The 20,021-nt window shown below is 37.5% G+C and overlaps 1 protein-coding gene across 4 annotated transcripts in view; it reads right to left on the bottom strand.

Annotated features, from left to right (window-relative positions):
- Window positions 1–20,021, bottom strand: part of GPAT3 (glycerol-3-phosphate acyltransferase 3) — a 98,105-nt gene that overhangs the window by 39,478 nt on the left and 38,606 nt on the right. For all 4 annotated transcript variants that reach the window (XM_056803204.1, XM_001371098.4, XM_056803205.1 and 1 more), the window contains one exon: window positions 2,038–2,308. In XM_056803204.1, the coding sequence (XP_056659182.1) occupies window positions 2,038–2,308 (271 nt within the window). The remainder of the gene's footprint in view (window positions 1–2,037; window positions 2,309–20,021) is intronic.

Here is a 20,021-nt window from a genome sequence, read left to right as displayed (position 1 = left end):
TGCTTGCATGTGCAATATACTATTTCAGTTGTTTTCTTTCCTTTTTGTATTTGAAACACTTGTCACCAATAGAGATTTTCTTTAACTTTTTTGATTTTGCAGCAATATAGGTTTAAAATATATTTGCTATAATGTCAATGTATACCCAAAAAGCTTGAGACTATAAAAATGATGCCACTGCTTGTTTGAAAAAATTATGGGACTTTGCTTAATGATTCTGTCTGATTTGAGGACAAGAGAATACAAAAAGAGCCATTTTGCGGTGCCAAAAAAGCACAAAGCTAAACTGCATAATGCCAATCGAGCACAAGGTCAAAGAGACCAACCAATTCCAGTGGAATTGATGAAAATTTTGAGCCATGACAAGAGGACTTGAACTTGTTTGGGGTTAAAGGCAGGTCTTCCTTGTTCCACATTCTACCAAGTATCTCAAATTTGGCTTCTACCTGGCTCCTAAAATCTAGTACCTTTTCTTGTCTTTCATGGTGTGGCAAACTTTCTATAGTCCTGGCTACTGATTGGGCAAAAGCATAATTGCTTAAATCACTTTAATTAGGCCCTGATTGAAGGACCTGTTATAGATTTATTTTTCTTTTACTTAGAATTTTTACACATAAGACTTTGATAGTCTATATTTCATCCAGAACTTATTTTTTTATTTGGATCTTTTAAATTATTTTTTATTTCTTTTGTCAATTGATTCATATACCTGACAACTTAGCCCATGCATTCCTAAGTGATCCCAAGGTTTTTCAATACCCTCTTCAGGGGGAATGTATAATTATTATTTTAAATTGCAAAGTTTAAATTCTTTTTGAGAGTAATTTTAGGTTAAGAAACATGCCACCTCTCTGAATCCAAAAAGTGAACTGTTTGGAGAAGGCACCATGAAGATGCCTCCACAGACCACACACTGCACCAGAAGATCCAGAGTGAACTTTGGAATGTGGTGATCTGAACTGTGTGGGGTTTAAATACATTTGTTTTGTATGTATACGCTTATGCTGAAGGGGACTGCCCCCTAACTTGCTTTTTGTCAATGCACCTAGCAACCACTGGTTTTGTTTTCTTTTCCTCTTATCCTCAAATTATTGTAATTTCAAAGTTGGTATGTTTACAAGATCCACTGGAGAAATAGGGGGGAATGTATAATTGAAAATCTGTTACCCTAAAAAAAGAACTACATATCCCAAGAGCCCACTGACTTCCTGTCATTACATACTTCCTATAGAGAGAGGATAAAGGGAGTGGTACTTAAGGTTCTCTCTCCTCTCTGATGGAGAATCAGCAGTGATGATGGTGAGTGGGGATGGATAAAAATGGCTAACAAGCCAAGGGCACATGGTCTTTATATTGTATTTTCTTTATTCCTTAATTTCTAATGATCATTAATACACCTCCTTAAAATATAATATTTTAAGATTATGGATTTAATTTTTACAGTTTGTACACATATCCAACAACATCCATATAGATATAATTTCTTAAGGCAATACCACTTCTTGTTAATTAGTTTTATAATTCTATAACTGAGTATATAATATATGATGTCCTCTTTTTAGAACTAAAATACTCTAATATTTATTGAATATTTTAGAATAAGGATTTGGTGGCAAAGATATTTATCCTATTTCAATTATTTTCTCTACTTAGCTTCTGTCCTTTCAGACTAAAGTTTTTAGTTTTTAAAACCTATATTCATGTATCAGCCCTTTCATTTCTATTATTCATCTCTGAACATGTTCTATCTCCATTATTTCTGTCTTGGAGTTAAGAAGCCAAAACTGCAATGAATTTTACAGATAAACAGAAATATATAATGGTTATATACTTTTTAAAATATATATATGTTTATATCTAGCACTAGACATTAAAGTTAGATTTCTAACTTCAATGTAACAAACAAATTTTTAAAAATCAGATTCCTACCCATCTTCTTTCAATCTCATTTCATAAAATGGTTTTTGTCAATAAAAACAACATGTAGGCCAAACACAAGCCATTCTAAACCATCAGAGTAATACACATGTGGCTTACCGAAGAGGAAGAAGGAAACAGTAACGCACTATAACTCCCAGCACCCATACTGTTGTTAATCGAAGGCTGATATACTGGAAGTTAATATTTGTTCGTGTGAGGAGATTCCAAGACACTAACTCCTCTGAGGAGAATCTCTGAGTCACTTCATCTTCCACAATGGCTTCAAATCCCTTTTTGGAGAAATAGAACACATCGGAGAGTTCAAAGTCCCCCCCTCGATGTCCAGATATTCCTTTCTCCATAGGCGACTCATCTCTCTGGATAATACCTGAACAAGAAAACATCATGGCATAAGGACACATCCTTAAAGATTTGTGATCTAGTTTACAAGCATATACATATGACCCATACTACATATGAGTAAATTACTAGTGTGTTTAGAGGATGCTATTCTGTACTTCACTTGGTTTTCTCAGTTTGGGGTTTGGGGTTTTTTTAGCTCTCAATAAAGGCATTAACTAATATTATGCAGTAGAAATTATGGTTAGAAAGTATCCACCTCTGCCCCACAAACCTAGGGCTTACTCTCCCCTAAATAAGAATGATGTCTTTGGGAAGAGTGGGCTCTAACTTAAGAATAATATGGTAATGAGTTCATTGGTCTTTGAAATAAAAACAAATCCCTCCAGCCTTCTGATGATCTTGTGTAAATCCAGTGAAATGACAATTCTCCATAATCCTAACTGCCATAAAGATCATTGTAAAATCTCATATATGAAGAATCCCTATTATAAACTAAATTCTAGGTCAAAATTCCAAAATCTCTGTTGATATTCCCATAGGAGCGGATACTTACTGGTCAGATAAGGTTCTAAATTTTTGATTCTTTAAAACATTCTCTCCCAATTTTGACCTTAGCTCCCGCTTGTCTTCTATTTCCTCCCAAATATTTCCATAGCTAAGGCAAAAGGCAACAGAGATCTCCTTCCCAAAAAAGTAAAAAGAGGTGCCTAATATTGGATATTAATAACAAGGCAAGCAGCTTAGTTACTGTGTTAAGAAATAAATATGATCTATGAAGTCCTAGACTTCTGGGGGCCAATAATGACACTACATACTCATGACCATATAATTCAGGTTTATTTAGTATTTTTCTCACAACAATCCCAGGAAGTATTCACTCTTAGGTATTATTACTTCATTTTACAAAGAAAAAAGAATTCCTTCTCCAAAAATGAAATCAACATAAAAAATTGAATCCCAAAGAAAAATTTAATTTACACAGAATCACAAAATTAAGAAATACTGAAGTACTTCAACCAGACCCTATAACTCCAAGTCTCATGTCCCTTTTTTTAATTAATTTTTTTCAATCACCAAAAACCCATTTTCTCATCTTACAGCCCCCATTCAACTCCTAATTGAAAAGGAAAGAAAAACAAAGCCACTATTACAAACCTCTATAGTCAAGCAAAACTAATTTTCATATTGGCTAGAAAGTACTCTTTGTGCCATCTTTGGCACCTGTGCCATAGGTTCACCATCACTGCTCGAATTCATTATTGATTAGAGGAATGCACATCAAAACAATTCTTATCATCTTGCATCTATTTAGTTGGCTAAAATGATAAAAGGGCAAAATAACAAATGTTGGAGGGAACATGGAAAAAACAGGAACACAATTATTGATGGAACTCTGAATTGAGCTAACCATTTTGTAGAGTAATATGGAATTATACTCAAAGAGAAAAACCGTGTATACCTTTTGACCCAGTAATACCACTATAGAGTTTACTTCCTAACATAATCAAGAAAAAAGGAAAAGAAACTATATGTTCTAAAATATGTATAGTGTTACAAGGGAATCACTTTAAAAGACTGATATATATTAATTTAAGGTCGCCAAGGAATCAGCTATGTAATTCCTAAATGAAAAACTCAAGTCAGCCGTCAGCCTTTTTTGGAGTTTAATTACAATAGGAGCAAGAAAGGAATTAGAGATAGAGAGAGAGAGAGAAAGGGGAGAGAAGGGAATAGGGCTTTAATACCCCTTCTGTTTAGGCTGGGCCAAAAGGCCCAAGCCCTTAGATAGCTGGGGCAAAGAAAAGAGATCAGTCCCTTTCACTCACGTGTCCAAAATGGAGAAACAGTCTCAGAGGCCCCCACTTTCAGCTTCCTTCAGAGCAAGCTTCCTCAGAGCCCAGGAACCACCGACCAAAAACTCAACCTCCACCACCCACAGAATCGAGAAAGAGCTTAAGGGCATCACAGACCTGTTATTGCTCAATCTCGGGTGGCTGAACGCCACTTGTCCCTCTAAGAAGTTGGGACGCCGACCACTCGGGGGTCGCGTAACTAGTTAGCATGCCAGAGTCTCGTTCGTTATCGGAATTAACCAGACAAATCGCTCCACCAACTAAGAACGGCCATGCACCACCATGCCTTAGAGGAGTAGCTGCTACAGCCTTACTAGTAACAAAAACCATTGATTTAGTATTGGGATGTCCATTAACAATAATGTGCCCACATGAGATTGAAGCATTATTGGTAAAACATAGAACACAGGCATTCTCGGATCAGAGAATTACAAGGTATGAAATAACCTTATTAAATAGTGAAAATATTACCTTGAAACGCTGTTCAACTCTTAACCCTGCCACCTTGCTTCCAGATTTACCCACTTCAGGAGAACCACTACATAACTGTGAAACATTAGTGTCCATGGCAGAAAAGCCTCGAGATAATCTCTTGGACACTCCCTTAGACAATGCAGATCTGATTTTATTTACCGATGGTTCCTCTTTTATGAGGGATGGCATACGTTACACTGGAGCTGCCGTAGTCTCAGAATTTGCCACTGAATGGTCAGCTTCACTACCTTCTAACATTAGCGCTCAAGGAGCAGAACTCATAGCTCTAAAACAAGCTTGTATAATTGCCAAGGATAAAAAGGCAACTATTTATACAGATTCTAGATATGCTTTCGGCATTTGTCACTCAGTCGGGATGCTATGGCTCCAAAGAGGATTTTTAACCTCAGCTGGAAAATCCATAGCTAATGCAGAAATTATTAATGAAGTTCTTTCTGCTCTCAAACTGCCTAAAGCCCTAGCTGTAGTTCATTGCTCTGCCCATACAGGTGGCTCTGACCCTGTCTCTAGAGGAAATGACCGAGCAGATGCCGCTGCAAAACTAGCAGCCATAGAAGGACCTGGATTAATTTTAACATTAACAACCATTGATAATTTAAATTTATCACTCTCCTATAATGAAAAGGAAGTGGAAAAATGGAAACAAAAATTTAAAGCAAAACAAATTAATGGAGTATGGGTGTCATCTGAAGGAAAACCCCTGCTCCCTAGAAGTTTCTATAACCAAATTTGCCAATCTATTCATAAAAATGGTCATTTTGGCACCCAGGGCATCGTGGACTCTGTCAAGAGAGTATGGATAGCCCCTGGTATAACTACTGTAGCCTCTAAAGTATGTTCAGCCTGCCCTATTTGCCAGGCATATAACCAACATGCATATCGTGGAAAAGCCTTTGGGGGACGTCCTCTGGCTTACACACCTTTTGAACATCTACAGATAGATTTCATTACAATGCCAAAAGCTGGACGTTATAAATTTTGTCTAGTAATTGTAGATCAACTAACCAGATGGCCGGAAGCATTTCCTACGACCCGAGCCACAGCAGATTTTGTTGCAAAGATACTTTTAAAGGAAATTATTCCTCGTTTTGGCCTACCAGCACGTATTGACTCCGATAGAGGGAGTCATTTTACCGATTCTGTCTTAAATCAAATATATTCTTGCTTGGGGATAACTCCAAAATTCCATGTTCCATATCACCCCCAGAGCTCAGGCCAAGTGGAGAGGATGAATAAAGAACTTAAGACTATGATTGGCAAATTATGCACTGAGACCCATTTAAAATGGCCTGAAATTCTCCCTCTGGCCCTATTTTATCTTAGAAGCAGGCCTAGAGGAGACTTACATATTTCACCATTTGAGATGCTTTTTGGACATCCGCCTATACAGGCTAAGCCTTTCTCCCCGGCTTATACATCGCTATTAGGGGGAGATATTACTATTGCTTCCTATATACAGGAGTTACAGCACAAACTACGTGAACTTCATGAATCCGGAGCTGCAGTACAAGCTGGACCATTAGACTTTTCTCTGCATGACCTGAACCCAGGAGATAAAGTTTATATCAAGAATTTCAAGCGAACTGGAGCAACTCAACCTTCATGGGAAGGACCATTCCAAATATTATTAACTACTCCAACATCTATAAAGATTGGAGAAAGAGACTCTTGGATTCACTGCTCACATGTGAAGAAAGCATCTTCTGCTGAGACTGATTGACTCTATCCTATCATATGAATTGTGACTCTATCTTATCATATGAATTGGAGATAATAATCCATAGACAAATGGATGTTTTTTTTTCAAGAATATATTGAATTACTGATTTTTTTCCTTATTTTTTCTTATTTCTTTTTATTTTTTGATCAGAATATTTGATTTTTTTCTCATTTTTTTGTACTGAAGGTACACATAATTAATATTAATATTATTTTTTTCCCTGCAGTAATACAAGTTAATATATATACTCTTGCTATAATATCAATATATGCCTAAAAGCTTTAAACTATGGGAACCTGCCATTTATTGATAAAATATTATAGGACTGTGATTAATGTTTGTGTCTGATTCCAGGAAAAGGGATAAAAACAAGGAGCACAGACTAAACCTCAATAGTGCCAATAGAGCACACATGAAATATTAAAGTGAGACTCAAGGTTGCGACGCTTAACTTATGTTTAAGTCGTAGGACTTCCTTGTATCTACACTCCTTTCGAAGTACTCAAACAAGTACAAAGCTTGACTATCATGCTGGCTCCCTATATCTCTGAAGGAAAAAAAATCAGACAAGGGAATGACATTTCCCCATCAAAATAGAATTCTAATTCTTTTCTTCTTATATTATGGCAACTTCCTGTAGTCTTGGCTACAAATGGCTAAGTGAAATATTACTGCATTCTGTCCTACATACTTGTGGGATAGAAATTACTTTAAACTGGACCTATACAAGGTCTATTTTGAGTTTTTCTCATGTTTTTGATTATTTTTTCTATTCTTTTGATAATTGACACATACAACCCCATAACTGAACATTGCATTCTGAGCTAAACTTGATATTTTTTTTTTAATACTTACTTCAGGGGGGATTGTATTTTAATTTAAAATCTAAGAATTTTTGAATTTTTTTTGTTTGAGATTTTATTTTTATAAAAATCCAAGACTTTTGTTTAAGATTTTACTTTTATAAAAAATTCAAAGATTTTGATTTTGTTCAAGAAAAGATCTTCAAGAAAGAAGCTTGAAACTTTTATATCCAGAGAATGAACTGTTGCAGAAAGATGCCAAAAACCTACACTTCATCAAGAAGATCAAGAATGAACTTTGGATGTGATTGATTGGACTGAACTTTTGATTGAACATTTATTGTAACATTTATGCCAAAAGGGACTGCCCCTAATTTGGCTTTCTGTCAATGCGCCTAGCAAACATTGGTTTTGCTTTCTTTTCTTTTCTATTTCCTCTCTCACTATTCTAATTTCTCTTAGAAAATTGAATATTGTGTATATCTTTAGTTAGAAGTGAATTTAGAACTACAAAATGATTATGTTAAATGATCAATGGGGAGACTAGTCTCCCAATGATCATCAGGGGGGTTGAGTTTTTGGTCGGTGGTTCCTGGGCTCTGAGGAAGCTTGCTCTGAAGGAAGCTGAAAGTGGGGGCCTCTGAGACTGTTTCTCCATTTTGGACACGTGAGTGAAAGGGACTGATCTCTTTTCTTTGCCCCAGCTATCTAAGGGCTTGGGCCTTTTGGCCCAGCCTAAACAGAGGGGGTATTTAAGCCCTATTCCCTTCTCTCCCCTTTCTCTCTCTATATATATCTCTAATTCCTTTCTTGCTCCTATTGTAATTAAACTCCAAAAAAGGCTGACGGCTGACTTGAGTTTTTCATTTAGGAATTACATAGCTGATTCCTTGGCGACCTTAAATTAATATATATCAGTCTTTTAAAGTGATTCCCTTGTAACAATAGCAGCTTTTTTTTTGTGTGTGTGGTGGTAAAGAACTAGAAACTGAAAAGATGCCCATCAATTAAGAAATGGCTGAACAAGCTATGGTATAGGATTGTTATGGAATACTATTATAAGCATACATAAGAAATGACAAACAAGATGATGACAAAAAAACCCAAAACAAACCCTGGCCTTTATGAAGTGACAAAGTAAAGTGAACAGAACCAAGGGAGCATTGTACACAATAACAACAATAATGCATGATGATCAACTGTGAATGACTTAACTACTATAAACAGGGCAAGGATACAGGACAACTACAAAGGACTCATGAAGAAAAACACTATCCACCATCATAGAAGGAACAGTTGGAATCTGAATCCAAATTGAAACATACCATTCTTCACTTTATCTCCTCCAAGAATATTTTTCTAGTATAAGCAATATGTGTCTTGTTTCGCAACATGATGAGCACAGACATATCTGTTATAGGATAATATATGTATAACCTATATACATATTACCTGCCTTCTTGAGGAGGGGCAAAATAAAGAATGAGAGATTGTTGGACATAACTAATATAAGAATGTTTTTCAATTGGATAAGATTATAATTTATTACACTTATAATAAATCATATATATTATATATAAGGTTATATGCTTATATATAAGGTTATTACATATAAAAATAAAAGGTAACAAAAATATAGCATATATTTATCAAGAATTGGATACTGAATGTGTAGCAGTCCACACCTGTCTAGGGGCAAGGGAAACAGTATGAACAGATTGTCTTAGAAGAGAGCATGCTCAGTCTTGAGCATGCTCAGTCTTGCACATGGCTGGGAAAGCCTCTGACCCTTGACCCCGGCTTCCCCCAGGTTAGGCGGGAAAACAGGTTTCTTTGTGCTCACCTGGCTAAGAAAAACTACACCTATACCTTGTCATTAACCAATGATAATCATCCCTATGTGTTGTGTATATTTGCATATCAAAGAGATTAAATACAGCCGCAGCAGGCTCCACACCGCTCTCTTTCCTCTCTTCCTCACTTGGATCTCAGCTCCCACTCATGTCTGTCCTTGCTGGAGCTTGGCCTCTGGCCAAGCTCCATCTTTAATCCTCTCTCTCTCTCACCTGGGACCTGGCCTTCGGCCAGGCACTTTCTTTTCTCTATCACCTCTCCAACCTGTGTGGTATTAAGTTTGGATCTTTGGACGGGTACAAGCCTTCTGAGTAGTCCACTGATCGGAGTTTTGCTGTGGCTCATTGATAATTAATAAGGCCTATATTTCTGACTCATTCCTGTCACCTCATATCTATAATTTGGCTCCGCCATCCCCCTCGTGGTATCCAATACTTCTATCCTTCCTCTATCTTCCTACCTTAAAGCTTCTCTCCCCTTGGGAAGCTTTAGAATGGTTTTCCATCATTGTTCACATATACACACTATAACTTGTTCAGCCATTCCGCAACTTGAGTGTATATACACTATAATTTGTTTGCACAATCATTCTTGTGTTTGCACTTGAAAATCTCCACACATCTCTGATCTTTTTATCAGGAATGCTTTGAAGTGCTCTTTCATTTAAGTTCCATTTTTGCTATATAGGGGAAAGTTTGTCTTCTGGAATATTGTATCCCAAACTGTCTGCTCACTTAGGGCTGTTAAATTGTGTGTGATCATGATTATCTTTCTTCAGCAGCTGAATTCTTTCTTTCTGACTGTCTGCAGTTTCTAATTAAGAACCCAGGATCTTGACTAGGTGTTTTCATTTTGAGTAATCTTCTTTCAAAAAATGACCAATTATTCTTTCATTTTCCACTTTGCCTTTGTTTCTTGAAATAAAAAAAAAAAAAGATCAGTTTTCTTTCATGAGGGAAGCTAGGAAAGAGTATTATAGGAATGGATGACAACCAGAGAAAATGAATAAACCAAAGCAAGGAGGTCAGTAACATTGGACCAAAGAGTCCATAAGCTGAGTATAAGGTTTAAAAAAAATGAAAAGGTGGAGGGCACAAGTTATGAAGGAATTTGAATGCTAAACAGAGAGTTTTATGATTTTATCCTGAAGATAATGGGAAATCACCAGAGTTTACTGAGTGGGGCGGGGGGGGGGGGGGGGGGCATAGTCAGACCCATGCTTTAGGAAGATTATTGTGACAGGTGAATGAAAAATGGGTTTAATGGGGAGAGGCACATCAGGGAGACCAATTAGCAGACTTTTGCAATAATCCAGACATGAGATGCTGTGGGCCTATATCAAGATGATGGAAATGTCAGAGAAAGGGGAAGAAGGAGAATGCAGGCCTTGGCAAGAGACTAAATATGGAGGGGTGAAAGTGAGAAGTCTAGGATGCAACTAGCTTGTTAAGTGTGGGTCAATGGAAGGGTGGAGGTGCCCGTAAGTGTAATGGAGGAATTCAGAAGATGGATGACCAGGGAAGGGAAAAGTTACTGAGTTCAGCTGTGGATATGTTGAGGTTAAGATGTCTGCAGGACACCAAGTCATAGATGTACAACAGAGCACCAAGTGGCATACTGAGTAATATATTGAGCCCAGATCTCAGGTACTTACTACTATGTAACCCTGGGCAAGTCATTTCCTATTTTCCTTAGTTCTCTCAACTATAAAATGGGAATAATAACAACACCAACTCACAGGGTTGTTAAGAGAATCGAATGAGATAACATTTGTAAAGTACTTAGCATACTGCCTGACACAAAGTAGGCACTAAATAAATGCTTACTCCTTTCTCCTTACAGTAGGGATATAATAGGGATGGACAGGTACATTTGAGAATCATCAGCATAGAGCTGATTATTAAATCCATGGGAACAGGAGAAATCACCAAATAAAATAGTAGAAAAGGGGGATATCAAATGTAACTTGGATGAAGATCCAACAAAAGAAAACTGAGGATGTGTTAGCTAGGCAACAGATTGAGGAGAAAGTAGTGTCACTGAAACCTTTCAAGAAGACAATATCAAGGAGAAGAAGATGAATCAATAGTGTCAAGAGCTGCAGAAAGAGGGTACAATGTTCCTTCTAAACATGGCTTCTGATTTGCCCATGCTAAATGCAATGAGGTTAAATGGGGACACTAATACATTCTTGGTGGAGCTATGAACCAATCCAACCATTTTGAAAAATAATTTGGAATTACAGAGAGTTATAAAACTGTTATTAGACCCAGATCTGTTTCACAAGAATATCAGGGGGGAAAAGGGAAAGAATCTATATGTTCCAAAATATTATAGCAGCTCTCTTTATGGTGGCAAAGAATTAGAAATTGAGAGAAGGTCTATCAGTTGGAGAATAGCTAAACAAATTGTAGGATGTGACTGTGATGGAATGTAGAAATCTCTGTAAACAAGGAAAGGTGGGGAGAAGTGATCATCACTGGAACCTCATTTGAAAAGATGCAGAAAGAAGAGGGAAGAACATGAGGTACAATTTACACCATAAACATTGTAAAAATTAAAAATTCTGAAAAATTTAAGAACTCTTATCATATCAATGATATGCTACAATTTCAGATGACTGATAACTGAATGCTGCCAATCTCCTGACAGAAGTGATGGACTTGATAGATAGCTTGAGAAACAGATTTTTGGATATGAAAAATGTGTCAATATGTTTCAGTTAATTGTGCATATTTGTTGCAAGAGTTTTGCTTTATTTCCCTGGAGTTGGGGAGAAGAAGGGTTCAGGGAAAGGTAAATTCTTGTTAATTGGAAAAAAAAATTGACTTCCGGTCAAGATGGCGGATTAGAGAAAGCTAAAGTCCAGATCTCCTGAAACCCTTCCTTACTGATCTCAAACCGAATGCTCCTAGGGCACCGAAATTCAAAACGATCAACAACATAGACCCCGGGAGTCCTCCTCCTGGACCTGGATCAAAAGGTACGCCCCCCCCCCCCCAAAAGCCAGAACCAGAGACCACTCGGACCTAAGGGGTAGGCAGAAGGAAGGTCCTAGGACCCATCCCCCCCAACCCAGAGCGCCAAGTCCAAGTCCGAGGCAGCAGAGGCAACCTCAGAGCCCCATGGCCTGCTATTCTGAAGGCCGCTTCCTGAAAACAACCTGACCCAGTCGAGGGGGCACCCAGACAGCAGGGAAACAGAGAGAGAGGGGGGAGCTTGTAACCCCTGGCTGGATCCTTCCATTGGAGTCCCTGCCTCAAGGCATACTAAATTCAACCCAGGGAAAGCTAATCTCATTAGGAGCCCTTGGAGCTCCAGGAAGCCAAAGCCCCTCCCCCCGCAGAGTGCTGCAGCTGACCGGCTAAGGCACAGGAACAAGGGCCAAGCTAGGCTCAGAGCGTGGAAGTAAGGCAACGGAGAAGCATCAGGAGGGTGCCGAGGAGAGGAGGGCAGTAACAGGGACACACCAGTAATTCCTGGCTCCCCAGGAAGACAGAATAACAACTGCATAGAATGGACAATCTAATCTGCCTAGGGCTAAAACCTCTGAACACCAGACAGAGATAAGAAAAGCTAATACTCCCCACTCAGATAGAGATGGCAAACTACACAGAAGCACAAAAACCCCAAAACTCCAAAAGAAACAAGAAGGGGGAGACTTTGGACACATTTTATGGAGCAAAAATACAAAACACAGAGGTGATAGAAGAGGAAACACAAGGAAATACTCCGATACCTTCAAAGGAAATGGAAACTCTCCACAAACCCATGAAGAATTTGAATCTGAAATGAGCAAAAAGATGGAAGCCTTCTGGGAGGAAAAGTGGGAAATAATGCAAAAGAAATTCACGCATCTACAAAACCAGTCTGACCAAACTGTAAAAGAAAACCAGGCTTTAAAGCAAGAACTAATAAAGCAAAGCCAAAAGACCAAGAAATTAGAAGAGAACATAAAATATCTCACTGACAAAGTGACAGATTTGGAAAATAGAGGGAGAAGAGATAATTTAAGAATAATTGGACTTCCAGAAAAGCCAGAAATAAACACCAAAACTTGACATAGTAATACAAGAGATAATCAAAGAAAATTGCCCAGAGATCTAGAACAAGGGGGCAATATAGCCACTGACAGAGCTCACAGAACACCCTCTACACTAAACCCCCAAAAGACAACTCCCAGGAATGTAATTGCCAAATTCCAAAACTCTCAAACAAAAGAAAAAATCCTACAAGAAGCCAGAAAAAGACAATTTAGATATAAAGGAATGCCAATCAGGGTCACACAAGACCTTGCAAGTTCTACTCTGAATGATCGTAAGGCATGGAACATGATCTTCAGAAAGGCAAGAGAGCTGGGTCTCCAACCAAGAATCAGCTACCCAGCAAAACTGACTATATACTTCCAAGGGAAAGTATGGGCATTCAACAAAATAGAAGATTTCCAACTTTTTGCAATGAAAAGACTCTGTGGAAAGTTCGATATCGAAAATCAAAGAGCATGGAATACCTGAAAAGGTAAATATGAAGAAAAGGGAAAAGGAAAAAAATGTTATCTTCTTCTTTTACTCAAACTCTCTTCTATAAGGACTACATTTATATCAATATATGTATACTAACACATGGGGAAAATGTAATGTGTAAATAGGGGGAAAAGAAAGACCAAATAGAATACTCTTTCTCACACAAAGATTCACATGGGAAGGGGAGGGGAAGAAAACTCCTATAAGAAGGAGAGGAAGAGAATTTTTACTTAAACCTTACTCTCAGGGAAATCAACTCTGGGAGGGAAAAACATCCAGATCCATTGGGATCTTGAATTCTATCTTACCCAACAAGGGTAGAGAGAAGGGAAAACCAAGGGGGGAGGGGGAGAGGGAAAACAAAAGGGGAGGGAAAGAGAGGGGGGGAAGGGGAGGGAACAAAAAGGGAGGGACTAAAAAGGGAAACATATCAAGGGAGGGGACAAGGGGGACCAATTTAAAGTAAATCACTGGACTAAAAGGTAGAGCAGAAGAAGAAAAGGTTAGAACTAGGGAAGGATATCAAAATGCCAGGGAGTACACAAATGACAGTCATAACTTTGAACGGAATGGGATGAACTCACCCATAAAACGTAGATGAATAGCAGAATGGATTAGAATCCAAAACCCTACCATATGTTGTCTTCAAGAAACACACATGAGGAGGGTTGACACCCACAATATTAGAATTAAAGGATGGAGTAAGACCTTCTGGGCCTCAACTGACAGAAAGAAGGCAGGAGTGGTAATCATATCTGATAAAGCCAAAGCAAAAATAGACCTGATCAAAAGGGATAGGGAAGGTAATTATATTTTGTTAAAAGGGACTTTAGATAATGAGGAAATATCACTAATCAACATGTATGCACTGTAAACCTCAAAATTCCTTAGACTTATAAATGTTGGAAATTTCACCATTGGGATATTTCATACTTGGAAAATTTCTTACTGATAGTCTATTGGAATGGGAACCCCATTGGCATGGGAGGTTCTTTCTCTTCCCTTCTTAAGATTACTTTAGGACAGAGACCCTTTGCTGAACAATGGAAAGGACTTTGACCTATGCTTAAGCATAGAACAGGAATTTCTTTGAGTCTTGATTGATTTTAGAATTGATACAATGGAGATACTTGGAATAAATCTCCACCCTATTCAGTCCTAATAGGATTGAGAAAGGGCTGCAGCCTAGATCAAAATTTAATTATTCCAATCTCTACCATACTCAAGTTAACAGGATTTAGAAAGGGCTGTAACAAAGGAGTAAAGATTTAATCATTTGAAAAATATGACCTTCAACAGACATGTGCAAAAGCCAGAAACCTCTGGGCGGTCCTGGGTTAAGCGAGAGCCTCCATTGACAGGGAAATTGATGAAGAGTGATTGGTAGATGTGAGGACTGAGGGGAGGCAACTTGGATGGTGTCCTTAAAGATAGGAGGGTCTGGAGAGAGGAGGGGGTTGAGTTTTTGGAGCGGTGTGGTTCCTGGGCTCTGAGGAAGCTTGCTCTGAAGGAAGCTGAAGGTGGGGGCCTCTGGGACTGTTTCTCCATTTTGGACACGTGAGTAATAGGGACTGATCTCTTTTCTTTGCCCCAGCTATCTAAGGGCTTGGGCCTTTTGGCCCAGCCTAAACAGAAGGGGTATTTAAGCCCTATTCCCTTCTCTCCCCTTTCTCTCTCTATATATATCTCTAATTCCTTTCTTGCTCCTGTTTGTAATTAAACTCCAAAAAAGGCTGACGGCTGACTTGAGTTTTTCATTTAGGAATTACATAGCTGATTCCTTGGCGACCTTAAATTAATATATATCAGTCTTTTAAAGTGATTCCCTTGTAACAGCACCAAATAATATAGCACCCAAATTTCTAATGGAGAAACTAGGAGAAATGAAGGGAGAAATAGACAGTAAAACCATATTAGTGGGAGACTTAAACCAACCATTATCAAATTTAGATAAATCAAACCAAAAAATAAATAAGAAAGAGGTGAAAGAAGTGAATGAAATCTTAGAAAAATTAGAATTAATAGACATATGGAGAAAAATAAACAGGGATAAAAAGGAATACACCTTCTTCTCAGCACCACATGGCACATTCACAAAAATTGACCATTTATTAGGTCACAGAAACATAGCACACAAATGCAGAAAAGCAGAAATAATAAATGCAGCCTTCTCAGATCACAAGGCAATAAAAATAATGATCAGTAAAGGTACATGGAAAACCAAATCAAAAACTAATTGGAAATTAAAACAATGATACTCCAAAATCGTTTAGTTAGAGAAGAAATCATAGAAACAATAATTTTATTGAGGAAAATGACAATGGCGAGACATCCTTTCAAACCTTTTGGGATGCAGCCAAAGCGGTAATCAAAGGTAAATTCATATCTCTGAGTGCATATATCAACAAACTAGGGAGAGCAGAGATCAATCAATTGGAAATGCAAATAAAAAAACTCGAAAGCAATCAAATTAAAAACCCCCAGCAGAAAACCAAACTAGAAATCCTAAAAATTAATGGAGAAATTAATAAAATTGAAAGTGATAGAACTATTGATTTAATAAATAAGACAAGAAGCTGGTACTTTGAAAAAACAAACTAATTAAAAAAAAAAGAAGGAAGAAAAGCAAATTAACAGCATCAAAGATGAAAAGGGGGACAGCACCTCCGATGAAGAGGAAATTAAGGCAATCATTAGAAATTACTTTGCCCAATTATATGGCAATACATACACCAACTTAGGTGATATGGATGAATATATACAAAAATACAAACTGCCTAGACTAACAGAAAAGGAAATAGAATTCTTAAATAATCCCATATCAGAAAATGAAATCCAACAGGCCATCAAAGAACTTCCTAAGAAAAAATCCCCAGGGCCTGATGGATTCACCTGTGAATTCTATCAAACATTCAGAGAACAGTTAATCCCAATACTATACAAATTATTTGACATAATAAGCAAAGAGGGAGTTCTACCAAACTCCTTTTATGACACAAACATGGTACTGATTCCAAAACCAGGCAGGTCAAAAACAGAGAAAGAAAACTATAGACCAATCTCCCTAATGAATATAGATGCAAAAATCTTAAATAGGATACTAGCAAAAAGACTCCAGCAAGTGATCAGAAGGGTCATCCATCATGATCAAGTAGGATTTATACCAGGGATGCAGGGCTGGTTCAATATTAGGAAAACCATCCACATAATTGACCACATCAACAAATAAACCAACAAGAATCACATGATTATCTCAATAGACGCAGAAAAAGCATTTGATAAAATACAACACCCATTCCTATTAAAAACACTAGAAAGCATAGGAATAGAAGGGTCATTCCTAAAAATAATAAACAGTATATATCTAAAATCATCAGCTAATATCATCTGCAATGGGGATAAACTAGATGCATTCCCAATAAGATCAGGAGTGAAACAAGGATGCCCATCATCACCTCTACTATTTGACATTGTACTAGAAACACTAGCAGTAGCAATTAGAGAAGAAAAAGAAATTGAAGGCATCAAAATAGGCAAGGAGGAGACCAAGTTATCACTCTTTGCAGATGACATGATGGTCTACTTAAAGAATCCTAGAGATTCAACCAAAAAGCTAATTGAAATAATCAACAACTTTAGCAAAGTAGCAGGATACAAAATAAACCCGCATAAGCATTCCTATATATCTCCAATACATCTCAGCAGCAAAAACTAGAAAGAGAAATCCCATTCAGAATCACCTTAGACAAAATAAAATACCTAGGAATCTAATTCCTGAGACAAACACAGGAACTTTATGAACACAACTACAAAACACTCTCCACACAACTAAAACTAGACTTGAACAATTGGAAAAACATTAACTGCTCATGGATAGGATGAGCCAATATAATAAAAATGAACATCCTACCCAAACTTATTTATCTATTTAGCGCCATACCCACTGAACTCCCAAAAAATTTCTTTACTGATTTAGAAAAAAACATAACAAAATTCATTTGGAATAACAAAAGATCAAGGATATCCAGGGAAATAATGGAAAAAAAAAACACATATGATGGGGGCCTTGCAGTCCCAGACCTTAAACTATATTACAAAGCAGCGGTCATCAAAACAATTTGGTACTGGCTAAGAAACAGAAAGGAAGATCAGTGGAATAGACTGGGGTAAAGCAACCTCAGCAAGACAGTATAAGATAAACCCAAAGATCCCAGCTTTTGGGACAAAAATCCACTATTCGATAAAAACTGCTGGGAAAATTGGAAGACAGTGTGGGAGAGATTAGGAATAGATCAACACTTCACATCCTACACCAAGATAAATTCAAAATGGGTGAATGACTTAAACATAAAGAAGGAAACCATAAGTAAATTGGGTAAACACAGAATAGTATACATGTCAGACCTTTGGGAGGGGAAAGACTTTAAAACCAAGCAAGACATAGAAAGAGTCACAAAATGTAAAATAAATAATTTTGACTACATCAAATTAAAAAGCTTTTGTGCAAACAAAACCAATGTAACTAAAATCAGAAGGGAAACAACAAATTGGGAAACAATCTTCATAAAAACCTCTGACAAAAGTTTAATTACTCAAATTTACAAAGAGCTAAATGAATTGTACAAAAAAATCAAGCCATTCTCCAATTGATAAATGGGCAAGGGACATGAACAGGCAGTTCTCAGCCAAAAAAATCAAAACTATTAATAAGTACATAAAAAAGTGTTCTAAATCTCTTATAATCAGAGAGATGCAAATAAAAACAACTCTGAGGTATCGTCTTACACCTAGCAGATTGGCTAACATGACAGCAAAGGAAAGTAATGAATACTGGAGGGGATGTGGCAAAGTAGGGACATTAATTCACTGCTGGTGTGGTTATGAACTGATCCAACCATTCTGAACTGATCCAACCATTCTGGAGGGCAATTTGGAACTATGCCCAAAGGGCGACAAAAGAATGTCTACCCTTTGATCCAGCCATATCACTGCTGGGTCTGTACCCCAAAGAGATAATGGACAAAAAGACTTGTACAAAAATATTCATAGCCGTACTCTTTGTGGTGGCAAAAAATTGGAAAATGAGGGGATGCCCATCAATTGGGGAATGGCTGAGCAAATTGTGGTATATGTTGGTGACGGAATACTATTGTGCTAAAAGGAATAATAAAGTGGAGGAATTCCACGGAGACTGGAACAACCTCCAGGAAGTGATGCAGAGAGAGAGGAGCAGAACCAGGAGAACATTGTACACAGAGACTAATACACTGTGGTATAATCGAATGCAATGGACTTCTCCATTAATGGCGGTGTAATGTCCCTGAAAAACTTGCAGGGATCCAGGAGAAAAAAAAACACCATTCATAAGCAAAGGATAAACTATGGGAGTGGAAACACCGAGGAAAAGCAACTGCCTGACTACAGCGGTTGAGGGGACATGACAGAGGAGAGACTCTAAACGAAACTCTAATGCAAATATTAACAACATGGCAATGGGTTCGAATCAAGAACACGTGTGACACCCAGTGGAATCACGTGTCAGCTATGGGGGGTGGAGGGCAGGAAAAGAAAATGATCTTTGTCTTTAATGATCAAATAAAATATTATTTTTTTAAAAAATTAAGGGGGCAGCTGGGTAACTCAGTGGATTGAGAGTCAGGCCTTGAGACGGGAGGTCCTAGGTTCAAATCTGGTCACAGACACTTCCCAGCTGTGTCACCCTGGGCAAGTCACTAGACCCCCACTGCATAGCCCTTCCCTCTCTTCTGCCTTGGAGCCAATACACAGTATTGACTCTAAGATGGAAGGTAAGGGTTTTTTTTTTTTAATTTAAGTGAAAAATAGAAAAACATAAGAAGGTATGAATGAACAGATGTGAATCAGAACAATTTATACTATACTGTCATCACAATTTTGAAAGACTTGAGAACTGATCAATTCTACCAACTTCCTGATAGTAAAGGATTAATATACATAATGAAAAATATTTTTTGACCAGGCCATTATTGGAATTATTTTTGTTTTGCTATACTTATTTGTTTTAAGTGTTTTTGTTTTCTTTTGGGAGAGAATAGTTAAAAAAAAATAAGTGCTTGACAATTTAAAATTAATTTTAATGACAATCATAAGAAGCACTTTGTCCAATTATATCCCAACAAAACTGATAACAAATGAAATGAACTAACATTTACAAAAAGACAAAACATTCATAACTAACAGAAAAAGATTAAGTAACTCCAATCTCAAAAAATAAAATTAATATGAGGCGGAGTCAAGATGGCGGCCAAAAGTTAAGACCTCTGAAAACCCTTCCTTACCAATTAAAAACTAAATGCTCCTAGGGGACTAAAAACTTAACAGGACAGAGCTAAAGAACCCTCCTGCTGGACTCAACTTAAAAGGTATGCCCCCCAAAAGCCTGAATTCTAGAACACTCGGGTTTAAGGAGAAGTTGGGGGTTTTGTCAGAGTGCTGATGGGGAAAAGACAAA

The sequence above is a fragment of the Monodelphis domestica genome, chromosome 6 (assembly GCF_027887165.1).
Source record: "Monodelphis domestica isolate mMonDom1 chromosome 6, mMonDom1.pri, whole genome shotgun sequence".
In the NCBI taxonomy this organism is placed as follows: domain Eukaryota; kingdom Metazoa; phylum Chordata; class Mammalia; order Didelphimorphia; family Didelphidae; genus Monodelphis; species Monodelphis domestica.
The sequence above is the reverse complement of the archived record's forward strand: the minus strand, read 5'-3'. Positions and strand labels throughout refer to the sequence as shown.